This window comes from Nannobrachium achirus (genome assembly GCF_963921795.1).
Source record: "Nannobrachium achirus genome assembly, chromosome: 3".
Classification (NCBI taxonomy): domain Eukaryota; kingdom Metazoa; phylum Chordata; class Actinopteri; order Myctophiformes; family Myctophidae; genus Nannobrachium; species Nannobrachium achirus.
Window position 1 is genome coordinate 11470141 of NC_137812.1, and position 17552 is coordinate 11487692.

Here is a 17552-nt window from a genome sequence, read left to right on the forward strand (position 1 = left end):
CTCTCTTCGCCAAGAACAGCCGATCTACAAGCCCACAATGTGTCGCCTTCATCCACTACCATCCATCCACTACCATTGACATTCAGTTGCTTCGTATTGTTATTCTGTGTATTCAATTCTCATTTTAAACTTGGTTTCAGTAAAAAAGATCCTCCCAGGTGCAGTATGGTGACTGGGCATGTTTTAAAAAATATATATTTATCCAAAAATGTAGTTTTAGCGAATTCAACATAAAGAAGGCGGAACCAGGGCGGGACAAGGCAGAAAGAGCCTGCTGGTTGGTCAGTCAGGGACCAATCAGAATGCTGACACAGGGCGGACCCTTACAAGTCTGAAACTATGACAGTGTACAAATGGAACCAAATGGACCCGTTTTGGACACTGTCAAAGTTACGGTAAGACTTCAAATTTCAACGTTTGAGAACCGCTGTTCTAATAGATGGAAGGAAGGCCTCACCTCCTTCTTGCGGTTCTTCAGCATGTTCTGGTACTTGGACAGCTCCTTGTCCTGCTCCGCCTTGATGCGCTTGGCCTCGTCCCTCAGCCGGTTGGTGTGCTCCTGCTCCAGACGCTCGATGGTCTGCTTCTGCTGCCGCTCCAGGTTCTCCACCTCCTGGTCGTACTGACGCTTCTTACTCTGGAGGAGGAGGACGAGTAGGAGACGCAGTGTTTTGTGTGGGTTAAGACAGGGAACGCATCTTTGTTACGTTAGATTTTCACCACTTAACCATTATTTTATGCTTTAACTATTAAAATAATAGCAGATATGTAGAACTGCTATTTTTGAAAAAAAAACGTGAACATTTTTGCTAATCTTGTTAAATACAAGGGGTCAAATACATACAATTCTAGGGGTTCTTGACATTAGCCTAGTAAACTGACTCCTCCCATCTTGAAGAGACTGGTTTACGAGGCTATCTTGACATGAATAGGTTTGAGCACCACTAATCATAGAATCATAAAAAAAAACGTTAGAATTTAGGAAACATTTGTAGGTATTTTTCAAGCCTAAATGGTTTATTGATGACATTATCGTTGCTGTCTTACCCCTTATCCCTAAAACTTTTTGCAATTTCACTATTTTGATTTTTTTTTTAAATAGTTCAAAGAGCTGATCTAGAAGTTCACAACGTGCTGGTGTAGATCGGCTATTTGAAGTATTTTAATTTTTTTTTCAAAATAATAAAAAAAAGAGCAAAGAACTTTAGGGATAAGGGGGGAGGCATGGATGAAAATAGGGCCACTTATCTCCATATTCAGACTTTTTGTGTTTTTTCGTACATTTACTTGATCATTCTACAGCAGTGGTTCTCAACCTTTTCAGTAGAGATGTGACCGAATATTCGGCGCCGAATATTTTCTGCCGAATAGTGCCAAAAAACGCATATTCTGTTTCGGTTCGGTTTGATTTTACAGCCGAATAATTATTACCGAATAGTACCGAATACCGAATATTACCGAATACTGAATACCGAATACTACCGAATACTACCGAATACTACCGAATAATGTATAGGATATTCAATATATAGGTCTATATTTTTTTTATAACAATAATTACGTTGATATTTCTTTATGATGCAATAATTCAACAATATGGAATGTTAATATTTTGAGACATAATTTGTCTTTTATTACAAATTTACTACACAATCGTAAATAAATAATTCTACACAAAAATAAATATGCTGTGTGTGCATTCAAAAATGAGAAATGAATGTTTTATGGAACCATATGGTGATTATTATTTAAGTTAGGTTTTGCCATAATCATGTCTTTTGCCATAATCAGGTAGCTTTACAACAAAGGTACAGCAATGGTGCAAATATTAGTAATACAAAATAAATTAAATTATATACATGTATTATTCGGCTATTCGGTATTCGGGGAAATGTTTCTAATATTCGGTATTCGGTTTCGGCCAAGAATTTTGCTTTCGGCACATCCCTACTTTTCAGGTCCCGACCCACAGGTTGAGAACCACAGTTCTACAGCATCACAAAATAGCATCAAAAGTAGCAGATCCACAAGTTCGAAACGTGTAGCGTAATAGTGGTTAAGATGATTGTGATGCTACAAAAACTCATTTTGCTGGGGACCCCCTGGCCTGGCACCCTCCCCACCAAGGACCCCACCCACCTTGAGAACCAATGGCCTACACCCTTCCTAAGACCAACCAGCAGGGGTCAGCGGTGACAAGGTTCTACAGTAGAAGGTGACATGGGTATTGACAGAAAGTGGATTCAAAGAAAAGAATAGTCTTTCTCAGAAAGTCGCTAGTGCATCGAATTGAAATGTGATGGGGACATGATTTAAATGTGTGCCAACTGGTTTAATGGACTATATGGGCCCCAGCACTTACCAAAGAACTTGCCTACCGTCAATGACCATACATGTCATTTAGATAGCATTTTATATATACTGTATATATTTTGGGTTTTTATAAAGTTTGTTTTTACTGAATAGGTGCCTGGTCTACCTATGTTTTTACTTAGATTACTATTTTTCGTGTTGATGTGTATTGATGTATTACCTTGTATTGATGTTGATTGCCTTGCTTATCGTAAGTCGCTCTGGATTAAGAGCGTCTGACAAATGCCTAAATTGTAAATTGTACTGTATGGGTCATTATAAAATATGTAGAAAGGAGCATTATAGAGGCCCAGCTAACGAGGCCCTGTAATCATCAGGGTGCTAGGCAGACTGGAATTTAACTTGCTTCTTGAAACCGTGTTTCGAGCTTGTGGATCTGCTACGCTTGTGGATCTGTGTGGCGCTGGATCAAGTAGGACATTCATGTATGATAAAACAAAAAGTTAGAACACGGGAGATTAGGTGTCTGCCCAACAGCGACAATATGGTACAAAAAGTGACTCGAACCTAACCAACTGATATGGTAAAAGTGAGATCGCTGACTGTTCCTGTCGTTTTGAGGAAGTTGAACTTGTATGTGTGTGTTAGGGCCATTCACCAAATATTCGAATATTCAAATATCAAAGTCACTATTCATCGCTGTTCACCGAAGTCGAATATTCGCTGGTATTGTTTTCTCTTTAAAAAATATATAGTTTATAAAGCTTGGCTAGATAGGAAGTCATAAGAATGATTTGTCAAGGTGGATGAATTTGTTAATGCTCTATACCAGGGCTTCTCAAACCTTTTAAGGCTGTGACCCCCAAAATAAACATATTTGAACTGGGGACGCCCACCCTGACAAGCACTTGGAATTGTAGGTATTACATTTAATGTGACTTGGTTCCGCAGATAAATATTGTGAAAATAGCTGGTACAACGCCTCACAACGCCTCGCATTGTGAGGTGTTGTACCCAGGGGGGGGGGGGGGGCTTATGCAGGGGTGTTGCACCAAATTCTGGGCCCTGGGTACAAGCATTCACTACGGACCCCCCATGAATGTTCTTCATAGGGGGAGGGGGTTTAACCCATTTAGACTGGGAACATTATTACGCAGCATTTTGTGTTTTAACTATTGGAAAAATAGCAGATCTACAAGCTCGCAGCGGGGCACTCGAGCTTGTAGATCTTGTAGATGCTATTTTAGAAAAATCGTGAAAATGTGTGCGGAATATGAATATTTCAAATCCTTCTAAGGTTTTTTGAAAAACCTCTGTTTCTATGTTTCTATGTCAGTGATGCTCAAACCTTTTCATGTGAGGGACCCCCAAAATGATATGCATTTGGCCACGGACCCCCATCTCAAAATATTTAGTTCCAGGGACCCCCCAGAAGCAAAATTTCAGTCACAAATGTTTCTCTTTAAAAATACATATATTCAAAGATTTGCACACATTTTCATGACTTTTCAAAAATAGCAGATATACGAGATAAATGAGCTTGTATATCTGCTATTTTTCAATAGCTAAAGTATAAAATAATGAAGGCCCCCTCCACCTTGGGCCCTAGTGACTCAGTCCCACTCCCCCCCCCTTGTGACACCCCTGCGCTTATGAAAGCTGAGAGGTGAGGAAGGCATGTGGTAAAAGAGGCATGCCAGGGCTTAAGCTGGCACTGACTGGCGGGGGTCAATACGAACTCAACAAAAGGTCGTTCCAGGGGGTCCCCGGGGCTAAGTGATTATAGTTAGGAACCAAATGGGAGTGTGTACAAATGGAACCAAATGGACTGTCCATTTGGTTCCATTTGTACACTCTCAGAGTGGACTGAACACACCATTACCGAGTGCCGCGCTGCGAGCTTGTAGATCTGCTATTTTTTTTTTTTTATCGCGAAAATGTGTGCAAGTCTTTGAATATCTTTGACCCGATCTTTGGCCCGACTTCTAAATCCTTCCTCTGAATCAGTGGTTCTTTTTTGGGGGTGAACTACTCCTTTAAAGAGCAATCCTCCAGTGGAGCAGAAAAACAACACGAACGCAGCTGATGTGTTGTTGCCATTTTGGGGCTTAACTCCACATTCTAGCACAGATCACAGGAGTCAGAGGGCTGTAGTAGCTGTGTGGTCCTTGACCCTGTGTTTAGTGAGCTAGAGTTAAAAGGGATTTTTCAACCTAAATCCCATTGTTCTGATGTGTGCAGAGCTTATTGCGACCGTTAGGGAGCAGTTTACTACCAAAACCTCCACCGGCCGTCCGTCCGTCCGTCCGTCACACGTCACACCTTTGTTTGTGTACGGTGTGATGTCATATATCTTCAGTATGACATCACACCACATGTGTACACAAACCTTTGTGTACGTTGCTGTGGCAACAGTCTGTTGTTGCTGGTCTGTTAGTGTACGTTAGCAACCACCTTAGCAACCATGGTTTTACCCTAGCAACCAACTGTTTACCCTAGCAACCAACTGTTTACCATAGCAACCATGTTTTTTTACCCTAGCAACCAACTGGGCATAAAAGGGATTCTGTTAGGGATCTCCATATATGGGCATAAAAGGGATTCTGTTAGGGATCTCCATATATGGGCATAAAAGGGATTCTGTTAGGGATCTCCATATATGGGCATAAAAGGGATTCTGTTAGCTGTTAGTGATCTCCATATATGGGCATAAAAGGGATGCTGTTAGGGATCTCCATATATGGGCATAAAAGGGATTCTGTTAGGGATCTCCATATATGGGCATGAAAGGGATTATGTTAGGGATCTCCATATATGGGCATAAAAGGGATTGTATCCCAGATGATGCCCTGTTAGGAGATCCACACTAACAGAATCCATATATGGTCCTACCGACAGCTGCTATAAGCCAACCCTGGCGATAAGGTCTGAGTCGAAGAAATGCTTCTTTCCTGGCAAGAATTGCCCCTTTATACTGTAGGGCTCGTTTGTGTATTGTATGACATCACGCCACATCATCGGCTGAGGACTGTGTGATGTCATCATATCTCCATATATGGAGACATAAGTTGCTCATGCCCAAATATGGGCTGGTGAGGTCAGACTTAGTGTGATGCGTAGGTTATCTCCATATATGGAGATTCAACTTCAATGAGTAACCATGGCAAACTGTCAACTGCCCGTATGTCTTGATAATTGGTAAAACAAACTTTTGGCCTATTTGTGGAGATAAGCGACCAACGGTCGCTTATCTCCCGATTAGGGAGTCTTACTGGACTGTGTGATGTCATCATATCTCCATATATGGAGACATAAGTTGCTCATGCCCAAATATGGGCTGGTGAGGTCAGACTTAGTGTGATGCGTAGGTTATCTCCATATATGGAGATTCAACTTCAATGAGTAACCATGGCAAACTGTCAACTGCCCGTATGTCTTGATAATTGGTAAAACAAACTTTTGGCCTATTTGTGGAGATAAGCGACCAACGGTCGCTTATCTCCCGATTAGGGAGTCTTACTGGTATATATACAGTATAGTGTGGGGAAACCCTAACCCTGTAGTCCAGTGGTTCTCAACCTTTTCAGGCCACGACCCCCAAAATAATCATATTTTAACTGGGGATTTTAAATATCTTGAAAATGTGTGTGATTTTACACAGTGAAAATTTGTTGAAATGATTAAAGAAAATCGCTATGTGGATTACGAGCCTTGCATAGACATCTCCTGGCTAGACTTCTGCATTTTTTTTTGGTTAAACTAAGAAAAACATGTATTTTCGGGGGGGAAACCTCGTTTTGCAATGTAACTACTGTATTTTTTTTTTGTTCCTTTTGTATTAATATCACGTAGATCTTTTTTTCTTTTTGTACTTTAAATATCAATATGAGGCTATGAGAAATCTCATTTTTACAATGGGAGTGGATGGAGGGAAGACTTTTTTTGTCCCACCTAGTAACAGAGCGACAAAGAGTGAATTGGCACGTTTGAGTACTATTGATTCAGAAGGAATTTCAGGTGTCTTTTTTAGACAGTCAGTCTTTCTAGATGTATGTAACTGCACTGTGGTAAAGTCAGACATCAAGGCTAAAAGGATAACACAAAATGAGTCATGGGGACTTGTTTCCATTGTGGTACTAATAACAATTAATTTCCAAAACTTTTCCAAAACTTTTCCAGAATATTTAACCCAATTTCCAGGACTATATAACAATAATTAATTTTGTACAACACGGTTCTATTGTGAAAATAGCAGATCTACATGCTCACAACGCCTCGCAACGGCTATTTTCACAATTTCTGCCTCTAATATTTGACAATTTGGCCCATGTTTAATATATAATTTCAGAGGTATTAACAAAATCAATAACCAAAGACAATGCGTAGCTATTTTTTCCAGGACCTTCCAGGACCCTTGATCAATTCCAAAACTTTTCCAGTACTGGAAAAATATTTTTCTAATTTCAAAATATTTCCAGGAATTTCATGACCGTGGGAACCCTGTAATTAACTATACTTTGTCAGTGCCGCGCTGAGCTTGTAGATCTGCTATTTTTTTTAAAAAACATGAACATTTGTGCACATCTTTGAATATATTTAAACTCAAATCTTTGCTTTAAAAAATAGCAGATGTACAAGCTGGCGGCGCGGCGGTCTGAGGAAGCCGCTCAGTGGACTGACCGTGGTCTCCTGCTCAAAGCGCCTGTAGATCTGCTCCTTCTGCTGCTGTAGCTTGTTGCTGAGCTGCTGCTGGGCCCTCTGCTCCTCCTTCTGCAGGAGACGCAGCTCCCGCAGCTCCTGACGCCTGGGAGGAGGAGGAGATGGATAGATGGATACCTTTATTATCCCAAGGGGGAAAATCAGTCGACCAGAGGCAGCACAGCAGAGCACAACCCATTTAGGCCTAAAATAAGTGAATGCTTTAACTATTATAAAATAGCAGATATACAAGCTCACAGCGCGGCACTCGATCTGCTATTTTTGAAAAAGTCGTGAAATTGTGTGCAAATCTTTGAATATATGTATTTTCAAAGCGAACGTTTGTAACTCAAATTTTGCTTCTGGGTGGTCCCTGGAACTAGATATTTTGAGATGGGGGTCCGTGGCCAAATACATATCATTTTGGGGGTCTTTCAAATGAAAAGGTTTGAGGACCACTGACATAGTAGTCTCTCAAGAACAGACTAACTGAGCTCCATTTAAGTGAAAAGGACCTTTTCTTTGACGATGGCTGGCCAGATTGCTGACATAGAAACATAGGTTTTTCAAAAAACCTTCGAAGGATTCAAAAGACACTTATAGAATCGGGTCAAAATTCTAATTTTCACGATTTTTCAAAAATAGCAGATCTACAAGCTCGCAGCGCGGCACTCGGTGCCGCGCTGTGAGCTTGTATATCTGCTATTTTTTTATATTTAAAGCATAAAATATTGCGTCATAATGTGTTCAGGCCTAAATGGGTTAAGGTTTACACAATTACATATAAGTATGAAAAGGATGGGCGCTGGGGGCGTGTTCCTCCACCCGCGTCATCAGCACCCACACCCTAGGTGGGGTTGGCGATAGGGCCTCTCTGTGGTGAGTTTGCATGTTCTCCCCGTGTCTCCTTGGGCATAGGCCCGCCCCTCACACAAAAACATGCAGTAGTCCTGGTTTCTATACTACCTCCCCCTAGCCAGCCGGGTGCTCCCCAATGTCCCCTGGCGCGGCAGGGGGAGAGCGGAAACCAGGACTACAGGTTAGGTAGTCACCGGGTGAGAAAAATGGGTTGCAAAAAACGTGGGATAAAAAACATTTAAAAAAAAAAAAGTATGAAAAGGAAAAATAAGTACTGTTGTGTACAGTAAAAAAGAGCAAGGCACAACAAAAAGAATAATATATGTATACATTCATTATTCGCAAAAACATTTATGCGCTTGGAGGAGGTGGATTTTGAGGCTCTATCGAAAAAATGTAATGCGCATTAGTGAATGGAAACACTAAAGCGAATTATGTTTTGTATTAAAATGCATTGAACTCGCGGGAAGGGCTGGTGGGGGTTGGCTGCCTCTTGATTGTAGACTACCAAGTTACCGACACGTTCCAAGTTGTGCTCAAAAGTAAAACCATTCCTCATAATGACTCATTATTATTCTCCGTTCCGGAGTGCATGTTCAATAATGTGTCTCACTTGACTGGAAAAATAGGTAACACATTGCTGGTAGTAACCTGAGGTATCTCATCTCCTCGTTCTTGGTGTCGTTGTCCGTGATGATCTTGGACGTGGTCACGCTGACCTCCACGCCGTCCACCATGAACTTACGAGTCTTCTTCAGCGTCTTCTTCTGCCGCTTGATGTCCTGAGATGGAAAATAAAACATACAAAACGACAGCCTCTCTGTCAGTGACGATCTTAGCATTTGTTTTGGATATTAATGAGAGTTCACTTCAGTGACTTAACAACTTCAACCCTTTATTTTATATTTATAAAATTATGAAATAAAAATAAAAAGTGAAAATAGCAGCAAGCTTGTAAATCAGCTACTTTCCACCATTGATGTACACCACAAATGTAGAATGAAGTATAATACAGGGTTAATCACAGTAATCGATTTAGTTGATTATAACCAGTAAGACTCCCTAATCGGGAGATAAGCGACCGTCAGGTCCCATACACAAACTTTAGAAGGCAATGGTAGGCAATCAGGAGGGAATATGGGAAATGGGACAGATCCATGTTGATGACATGACTTTAGAGATACTGTGTACCGCTTTGCGTGATTTTAGTGCAAAATCTGTAGGAGCAGTGTCCAAAAATGTGTTTAGCAAGAATCTGCCTCATGGTGGCGCTAGAAGGGGGCCATGTGAGAAATTAAGGGTTTGGCATGGATCGGGGCAACGGTGGCGTAGAAATGAGTAGGGCAAAAGTGTGACGTGACAGACTGACAGACTGACAGCCAGCCGAAATATCTATTAGAATTTGTGTCAATTCGTTGATCTTGTATATGAGATATACATGATGGGTAAATTGCCCAGGCCTAACCTGTGAGGAGACCGATCCTGGCTCCTTGGTCTTGGACAGGAAGCTGGAGATGGAGAGGTTCAGGTCTATGCTGCTGTTGTCGGCAGAACCCGTGGTGGAGTTCAAGTCCTTCTCCCTGTTGTTGTTGGCCTGCTCCGAAACATCTCTCTGCCCGTCCTCCCCGGGTAACGTCAAGGTCACCTTCAGATAGGGGTGGGCGATATGCTGATAAATATCGTTGAGACGATACAATGTCTCCACGATATGCCTTTTCAGAGGTATCGTATATATCGTGATACAATTGAGGGAGCCTTGTAAAAAAATCGTTAACACAGAGATTCATTGCAGAATTCAATTCAAACCTGCATTTTGGTCTAAATCAGTTGTTCTCAAACTTTAAAATGTCAAGGTCTCCACTTAACTCTGACAGTATACAAATGAAACCAAATGGACCCGTAAGGGTCCATTTGGTTTCATTTGTATACGGTCAGAGTTACATACTTGTAAAGTTCAATTTAGACCTCCCAAAAGGAACCCAGAGAGTCTAGCTTTTGTCGAGTAACTTGAAAAATAACCATCAAAACCAACGTGAAAAAGAATCGTGATAAAATCGCCCACCCCTACCTTCAGACCCTTGTAAGGGTCTTCCTTTTCCTCCTCGCCCGCCGGGCTGGGTTCCTCCGTGACCTCAACCTCCGCGGGAGGGGTTCCGGCGGCCTCCGAACTCTCCGCCGCGGCCGCTTCGCGTTCTTGGTCAGCCGCGACGCCGGCCGCGTCCAGCTCTTTCTCGCCCTGGTTGGCGATTATCTCCAGCCGTTCCATCTCCTTGGCCGGCGCTTCGGGAGGCTCGGCCTCCGGTTCGGGCGACGACGGCGTTACGTCCATCGCGTCGTCCGACTCTGCGACCGTCTCTGCGACCGTCTCTTCCGACGGCTTCTGTTCCGCGATCTCTCCGTCCTCGACGGGGGTCCCTGGCTAGGGATGAGACAATACGAAATTGGCATGTCACGATTATCGTGACCAAAGATATTGCGATTTACGTATTATCGCGATAATCAAAATATTCCCAACATCCGTTATCCTGGAGGGGAACATTTGCCAAAAATAGCCGATCTACAAGCTCAGAACGCTCCGCGATGCGTTGTGAGCTTGTAGATCGTCTATTTTTTGGCAAAGAGATTTGGTAGAGAGTGACAAAAAAGACTGTATCAAGTACAAAACCTCTATAATCTTACCATGTATAGAGGGTTTAAATGGTATCGGATATGCAGCTCTGCAAATAAAAGTGCATGACGGAGGATAATTTCACGATAAATGTATATCTCCACGATACGATTATTGTGAGTGTTTTTTTTTCACGATAAGCCAGTGTTTCTCAAACTTTAAAAATTCAAGGTCTCCTCTTAACTCTGACAGTTTACAAATGGAACCAAATGAACCCGTCAGGGTTCATTTGGTTCCATTTGTACACTGTCAGAGTTACATACTTGTATGGGTCAATTTAGACCCACATAAAGGAACCCACAGAGTCCCTGGAATCCACTTTGAGAACCACTGCGATAAGCGATCATCTCGATTATCGTACCATCCCTATTCCTGGCGTCTCGTCTTGTTGTTGTACGACTGCGGGAGCGCTGGGTTCTTCGAGCGTCGCGGAGCTGGGGTCCACGACGTGGTTGGACACGGGGAGCTCCAGGGGCGTGGCGGGGGGCAGCGGTTCGGCCCTCTCGGGGACAGGCTCCAGGACGGACGGAGACAAGGGGACCTTGTCCTCCTCGGAGCTGGCTACGCTGACGTCCGACGGGGCGCGTTTATGGCCCTGGAAACAGAGGTGATGGAAACAAAATCAGCAAGGAACACACAGGCCACAAGTTGTCGCAGAAAGACCCTGAGGTTGCTACGCAAGAAATGATTTGGAGAAAGATGGTGGCTGGGACAGCATTCCATTGCTTACACCCCAGAAAATGATAGTATAAAATGAACCTGCTTGTTGCCAATATTTAAAATTGACTAATGTCCCTAATTGCCAGAATTTTACCTTTTAACTCATTTAATGCCAGCCTATCACCACTAGAGGGCACCCAGTGACCAGAGAATAATAGAGATATGCTGGTAATGCATGCCCAAGCCCTGGAGCCATGACTTGCCAGAACACTTTCCTTTGTGCATGTACAGGAAGAGGATGAAGTTAGCTTGAAGTTAGCTATTGGCTACCAAGCATTTTAGATTTAGATTTTCGTCAACTTAGCCATGATTAAACCTTGCACACCTCATGCATGGGAGAAAAAACAGAGAAAATGAGCTCTAAAGATCCTGGATTGCATTGGAGTGGATGGTAAATATATAAAAAAGTCTTTTTTTCAATTTTTATTTTATTTTTTTTAATTAAAAAGCCGAACTAGTTCGGGATTGGCACTCTGGGATGCGATAATAAAGCCGAACTAGTTCGGGATAGGCACTCAATGAGTTAATGTGCATGATGTGCACGTGTCACACACGGATAATGCACGGATGCACCACACATGTGCACGCCATTCACAGCTTTGAAACAAAACAATCTGCTTGGAAATCCGTTCAGGCATTCAAGAGATAGAGGCTATAGGGTTTTCTTCAAATGTAAACAAACATGGCTGCCATGCTTGAAAGATAGAGCTGTTCTGGGAGTCAAACATGCATTTCACGATCGCGAAACTCGTGTTTGGCACCAAGAGAGTTATATAAGGATTCCTCCATTATGCCTAGAATGTAGAAGACTTTCTTATCTTCCAAACCCGAGAAAAACTAAATCTAGAGCCCTTTTAATCCGACTATTATTAAATGATCAAAGGATATTGCGAAAATAGGCGATCTGCGAAATCACAATGCATCCCATCGTGACACATTGTGAGCTTGTAGATGTGCAGTTTTTAGTCCGTTTTGAAAAACGTGCTGCAGATCGTCACTGTCGGGCAGCAACCTCGTATCTCCAAGTTTCAAATTAAAGCCAAATCATACAGGATTGATGCACAGAACTAGTGAAAATAGCAGCTCTACAAGCTTGCGATGCGAGGCGTTGTGTGCTTGCAGATCAGCTATTTTCACTATATATCATTATCGTCACACTGTCGGGCAGAAACCTCGTATGTCCAAGTTTCAAATGTGTATGTTTTTTTACTTTTTTCATAAAGTAAAGCCCTGCTTCATCATACAAGGCTGTCCCACAAGACTAGTGAAAACAGCCGATCTACAAGCACACAACGCCTCGCTCCGTGCTTGTAGATCGGCTGTTTTTACTAGTTTAATTCATTTTAAAAATGATAAATACAAAACAAACGGTTTTGGACATACAAGGTTTCCACCCGACAACGACGATATTTATACCAAAAGAACAGTTTTTGGACATACGGTCCCGGTTTCCACCCGACATCAACCCACCAGTCGTGTCTCTGTGTCTTCCTCCTCCTCTTCCTCCTTGTGCTCTTCAATCTCCTCAGTGAACACCTCAGCTTTGGCCTCAGCTATCAGCTCCCTCACAGGCTTATTGTCAAGCACACTGGTGACAAATGAATGCTGCACACACACATGCACACACAAACACGCACACACACACGCACTTGTGTAAATACAATTACACTTCATGAGACTATTACATTTCAAACACAACAACAACAACAAAGAAGAAAACATAATAAAAGACACAATGGCTTATCATTTTTATCCCACAATTTTGTATCCCACTTTTTCACCCAGTGCCAATTGCCCTAAGCTGTAATCCTGGGCCCTGCATGCTCTCTCTCTGCCGCGCCTGGGGAGACAACGGACTGACCTCATGCTTCCTTCAGTGCACGAGGAGTCCAAGTTGCTTCTTTTCCCCTGACAGGGGGGATTAAAAAAAAAGATACAATAGATAGTGGAAAAGAAAGCTAGTAGTTATTATGGGGAAAACATATATCCACCCAGGCGAGGTGAAGCTGATATATATTTAGTTTAGTTTAGTTTAGTTGTGGAATCCGACAGCATAAAAAAACAAGCATGTTTCAGCCGTATTTCATTTTACTCTTATCTGTTATCATAGGCTACTGTATGATTCAACCTAGGTATCTGGTATATATTTGTTTCTGTTTGCTTATGTACAGTGTTGTACACGATAAATAAAAAACAGTTTGAATAAAAACAAGCATGCTTCTCTAGCCGCAAATTGCAACACTAGATTTTATTTTAATCGGATGAATCTAGGGTTGCAATACCTCCCATAGGCAGCCAATGCATAAAAACAGTTTTTTGCTTTCTGATTGTATTAAACGACTTCAAACTCACCAATATTGTGGCTCTATGGAAAGCTTGGAATTTACTCTTGCTATCTGCAAAGTGTTTGTTTCTGAAAAATCCACCGTAGAAATGTTAGGAGCTACTTTCTATCAAGAAATTGGCTTCAGGTGATATTTTTTTCTAAGTGCTGGAGATTGGAAGCGCTTGTGGGAAGTCACTCAGCGGTCCTGTGTACCACCTCGTTCTAAATGTCACATAATGCAGGAGGCAGCGGGACGCTGCGTAATAGAAGACGAGCGCTTCCGAAGTTCAACACTTAGAAAATAAACCATGTCTACTCGGATTTCTTGACAGAAAAGAAATCATAACAATTCTACGGTGGATTTTTCAGAAACAAACACTTTGCAGATACAGTAGCAAGAGTAAATTCCAAGCTTCCCATAGAGCCACAATATTGGTGAGTTTGAAGTCGTTTAATACAATCAGAAAGCAAAAAACTGTTTTGATGCATTGGCTGCCTATGGGAGGCATTGCAAACCTAGATTCATCCGATTAAAATAAAATCTAGTGTTGCAATTTGCGGCTAATGCTTCTCTATTATGTCCTGTCCCCCAATGGCCAAGAGCGCCTGGCTATGCACCCTGAGCTGACTCTTACGGTGGGGTCACCTCCAAGCTCTCCTAAAAGAAGTCCCTGCCTACTAGGGCATTAATGACTTAATTAATGATTAATGATTTTTGCAAGTCGACTCGACTCAGTAAAAAGTTGAGTTGAAGTCAACTTTATCGTTTGATGACGCCATCACATCACACACGACCCCTCAATTATTTTGGGGGGGTCCCCAGATGATTAACTTAATGTGAAACATTGTTTTCTCACTCACCTGTAAACAAACCAACATAAAGTTTAAGTATATAGAGGGTATCTTCACATTTCTAAAGTGACAATTTAAGGACTTTTTAATACCTCTAAAATGACAAATTAAACATTGTCCAAATTGTCAAATATATAGAGGCAGAAATTGTGAAAATAGCCGATCTACATGCTCACAACGCCTCGCGATGTTTGTGAGCATGTAGATCTGCTATTTTCACAATAGAACCATGTTATACCAAATATAATGTAGCACTGCAATATTGGATCATTCCGTCCTTGACAATAAGCAATCCTACTGTTTGAATGCTGTACTGACACACACATGGAGCAAAAATAATGATAGAAAGGATTTTTTTTTTCAACTTCGACTTTCTCTGGTGGGAGTCGACTTGTGTAATGAAGTCGACTCAGTCGACTTGTCGACTTTTTCGTCAATGCCCTAGTTTATACCGTTCTCTCTCCCATGCCGGACCAGTCACCAGGGGTCCAATGACGAAGAAACAATAGATGTGACATCATGGCCTTTTACGAGCAGCTTGATCAAAAGGGTTGATTCAATCAAAGGCAGGCCTTCTGGGGCAATGCGTTTCTGATCGCTTTAACAATGAGAACTAACGCCTTCTAAATGATCACAGATAGAATGGAATACTGTAATAATGGCACCCACACAATCACAACTGATAAATCATTTTAGCCACAACAAAGCCAGATGACTTGAAGCTTCAATCCGGAAACTATCTTAACCCATTTAGGACTGAGCTCGATTCTAAAAACGCCTACTAAATCCTGACCTACGTTTTCTAAAAAAAACTCAAAATATTTATTTAAAAATATGTTGCTGTACATCACTGGTTACAAGTGGCTAATTATCTTTTTAGATACAATATCCCAATTCCCAAGATGCACCGCAATCTTTCATGGGCAGATGTGACGTATTGGGATAGTAGAGTTACAGTAAATAGTAATAAAGAAATAGCCAGCTTATTGTCTCTAAAAATACATAATCAGCCACTAGTACAAAAAAAAAAAAAAGTAGTCCTTTAAACAACACATTCTCCACACCCCCCTCCAGACAAGCTTACCTCCTGAATAAAAATCTGCTGTCCATATTGTACCAGTGGCCTGAGAATACACCGCTGCTTCCATACCAACAACTTCAACGGTGATAGAACACTATTCTGTATTTTCAAGCCCATTGAGCCTAGGCCTGTCCTCTAAAAATCGACGAATCGACGCGTCGCTTTAAGCCCCGGGAATCGACGCCAATTGTTTGAGTCGAGGAGTCGAAAATATATATTTTTTTTATATCACCAGTTAGCCTACTACTGCGCTGCGGTGCACTGCTGGACTGGTGTCATGTACTTCCAATTGAGAGATGTAGCAATTGGCGAACAGTTATTTATTGTCTCGCACCAGCGTAGGGGTGAAAGTGAGACTAACGGCCAGAACGGTTCAGAACCACCGCTTCATTAAAACATTCGGAGCCGGGGCGGTGTTCCGTTAAGAGGAGAAGCACGCTGTCAAAATCCCATATTAAATAACCTGCCACAGCACAACAAGCTCACAGCGCGGCACCGAGTGCCGCACTGCGAGCTTGTAGATCTGCTATTTTTGAAAAAGTCGTGAAAATGTGTGCAAATCTTTGAATATATGTATTTTCAAAGCGAACGTTTGTAACTAAAATTTTGCTTCTGGGTGGTCCTGGAACTAGATATTTTGAGATGGGGGTCCGTGGCCAAATAAATATCATTTTGGGGGTCCTTGACATGAAAAGGTTTGAGCACCTCTGACATACAGTCTCTCAGACTAACTGAGCTCCAGTTGAAGTGAAAAGGACCTTTTCTTTGACGATGGCTGGCCAGGACATAGTTTTTCCAAAAATCTTAGAAGGATTCAAAAGACACTTATAGAATCGGGTCAAAAATGTTCATGATTTTTCAAAAATACCAGATCTACAAGCTCGCAGCGTATATCTGCTATTTTTCAACAGTTAAAGCATAAAATATTGCGACATAATGTGCCTAAATAGGTTAATCTGTATGACAGTGGATGAAATTTACAGAAATTAGACATATCTCCATCATTAATTTGCGGTTGTTATTTTACCTGTAGGAGCTGTGCCGTACTCCATCTGTTGTCCACGTTCTTGTCCAAACACCTCCGTAGGAAATCTCTGAACTCTGGAGACCTGGAATGCATTGGAGGAGACCGCTCAACAACTGGAATCATCATTGAAACCAGAGGTGGAAAAAGTACTCACATTTTGTACTTAACACGTTGCAGTCCGAAATAGAATGGGGGTTGGTAGATTAGCCGTGAAATTTCTATTATTGTATTGTGATCTGAGACATAATATTATGTTTATAAACATGACCCCGCAGCCCCTCCATCTTGAACAGCGCCGCTGTTTTTTCTTTTTTTTTTTCCCCCAGGCCAGTAACTCACCATGATTTTCTCGATCTCCGTTGGGATAGAATGGGGGTTTTGGCCGATCGTCGATGTCCCCGTGCGTTTCGCGTGCGCGATCCTTTCACGTAAATGTCCCCGCAAATAGTCCATGTGTGACTGAAGAACAGACCTGAAAAGTTTCGCTAGCATAGCCCCAAGCATGGCTGCAGGAGGAGCTCGAGTGTGTAGACAGTAAACGGATGGGTGGAAGGTGCCTTGGAGAAGGAGAGGCGCTGACGTCACCTCTGCTTCATGCACGGTCTGCATGAGCCATCAGTGCACGAGTGGTGACTAGGGAAGGTTAGACGATCGCCGATTTTCGGATCAAAAGCTTTTATTCCGGTTTTAAAGACAAAGTCCGGGAATGTGCGACGTGGCTGAGAGTCCCTGGGGGGATGTGCGATATAGTACGGTTTTAACATTAAGGGGCTCCCCTTGGCTTAGAAGGTGTTAAGTAAAAGTATGGATACTGCACTGTAGATGTACTCCGTTACAAGTAAATGTCCAGAATTCAAAATGTACTTGAGTAAAAGTATGAAAGTATTGGCATCAAAATGTACTTAAAGTACCAAAAGTAAAAGTACTAAATGTTTGAAAATAGCCGATCTACAAGCTCAAAACGCGTCGCATCGCGACGCGTTGTGAGCTTTTAGATCGGCTATTTTCA

At 42.0% G+C, this 17552-nt stretch overlaps 1 protein-coding gene across 1 annotated transcript in view; it reads right to left on the reverse strand.

Moving 5' to 3' along the window:
* The window catches only part of LOC308281863 (STE20-like serine/threonine-protein kinase), an 88759-nt gene that overhangs the window by 19008 nt on the left and 52199 nt on the right, over nucleotides 1–17552 (reverse strand). Inside the window, exons 7-14 of the mRNA XM_080722189.1 lie at nucleotides 16544–16625; nucleotides 12728–12862; nucleotides 10899–11132; nucleotides 9938–10288; nucleotides 9335–9514; nucleotides 8521–8651; nucleotides 6994–7117; nucleotides 458–637 (exon numbers count right to left, since the gene is read on the reverse strand). Of these exons, the coding sequence (XP_080578315.1) occupies nucleotides 458–637; nucleotides 6994–7117; nucleotides 8521–8651; nucleotides 9335–9514; nucleotides 9938–10288; nucleotides 10899–11132; nucleotides 12728–12862; nucleotides 16544–16625 (1417 nt within the window). The remainder of the gene's footprint in view (nucleotides 1–457; nucleotides 638–6993; nucleotides 7118–8520; nucleotides 8652–9334; nucleotides 9515–9937; nucleotides 10289–10898; nucleotides 11133–12727; nucleotides 12863–16543; nucleotides 16626–17552) is intronic.